Raw genomic sequence first — 1195 nt, 5'->3', positions numbered from 1 at the left:
AAAAAAAAAAAAAATGCCGGGGGGGGGGGGAATCTACTGCTGTAATTTGGAAAGTCTACTAGGCATGTATTTTCGAATAAAACGAAAATCATTTCCTTGAGATTTTTTCCCCAGCTCTCAGCTCATCTATCAGGCTATTTTATTGGATCATAGTAGTAATAAAAGTTTGATCGGTTTGGATCGTTAGTATTTGGTTTAAATTACACCATAAAGGTTATGAGTGGTAGGGCATCTTGACAATGTCAAGATATTTAAAGTTTGAACTCATCGTACGAATGATGAACTATATGAAAATAGTAAAATGCCATATATTTACTCCTGGATGACTCTCAATAATTCTGTTTGTTTACTGTATACCTAATAGATGGTGTGGAAAACAAAAACATCGTTAGTCACATATTTTAGCTATACATTTTATTCAAACGATATCATTTAAATTTAATGACTGTATATATTATACATGTTGAACACAATATATCGTTAGTCACATATTTTCACTAAACTTTTTATTGAAACATAGAAAATATGTGACGATATACAATATAATATATAATTTATAGATTCGTGGGGTTACAATTTCAATTCAGTTTCAATTATTGTTTTAGTTTGTAACTCAGGTCCCAATTTGTTTACGAACAACTTGGCTCTTTAGGTTACAAACTATGGAGAAAAGCAACCTTGAGAATCAAACACATATTGTGTCTGGAAGGTAGGGGTAGTATCTGGGAAAGAGAACACATCTTCGAATGTAAACTCCATAGATCCAATTGACCAATTAGGATCATGTTCATCTACATCATCATCGATATCATCACCATCATCATCATATTCTTCTAGTTCCGAAACCAAGACAAACACACCAGATAGTATAAAACCCAAACTTAATCAAATTTCAGAAACCAAGACAAACACGCCAGATAGTATAAAACCCAAACGTAATCAAATTTCAGAAACCAAGACAAACACGCCAGATAGTATAAAACCCAAACGTAATCAAATTTCAGAAACCAAGACAAACACGCCAGATAGTATAAAACCCAAACGTAATCAAATTTCAGAAACCAAGACAAACACGCCAGATAGTATAAAACCCAAACGTAATCAAATTTCAGAAACCAAGACAAACACGCCAGATAGTATAAAACCCAAACGTAATCAAATTTCAGAAACCAAGACAAACACGCCAGATAGTATA

The 1195-nt window shown here is 32.9% G+C and overlaps 1 protein-coding gene across 1 annotated transcript; it reads right to left on the bottom strand.

Annotated features, from left to right (window-relative positions):
* Positions 1 to 660: 660 nt before the first annotated feature.
* On the bottom strand, positions 661 to 885 carry LOTGIDRAFT_136836 (hypothetical protein; the record flags this gene model as incomplete). The annotated part of the gene is made up of 1 exon (XM_009046941.1): positions 661 to 885. A coding segment is annotated over one exon (225 nt), but the record flags the coding sequence as incomplete, so codon positions are not given.
* Positions 886 to 1195: the final 310 nt, after the last annotated feature.

Source organism: Lottia gigantea (assembly GCF_000327385.1).
Source record: "Lottia gigantea unplaced genomic scaffold LOTGIsca_109, whole genome shotgun sequence".
Classification (NCBI taxonomy): Eukaryota; Metazoa; Mollusca; class Gastropoda; family Lottiidae; genus Lottia; species Lottia gigantea.
The sequence above is the reverse complement of the archived record's forward strand: the minus strand, read 5'-3'. Positions and strand labels throughout refer to the sequence as shown.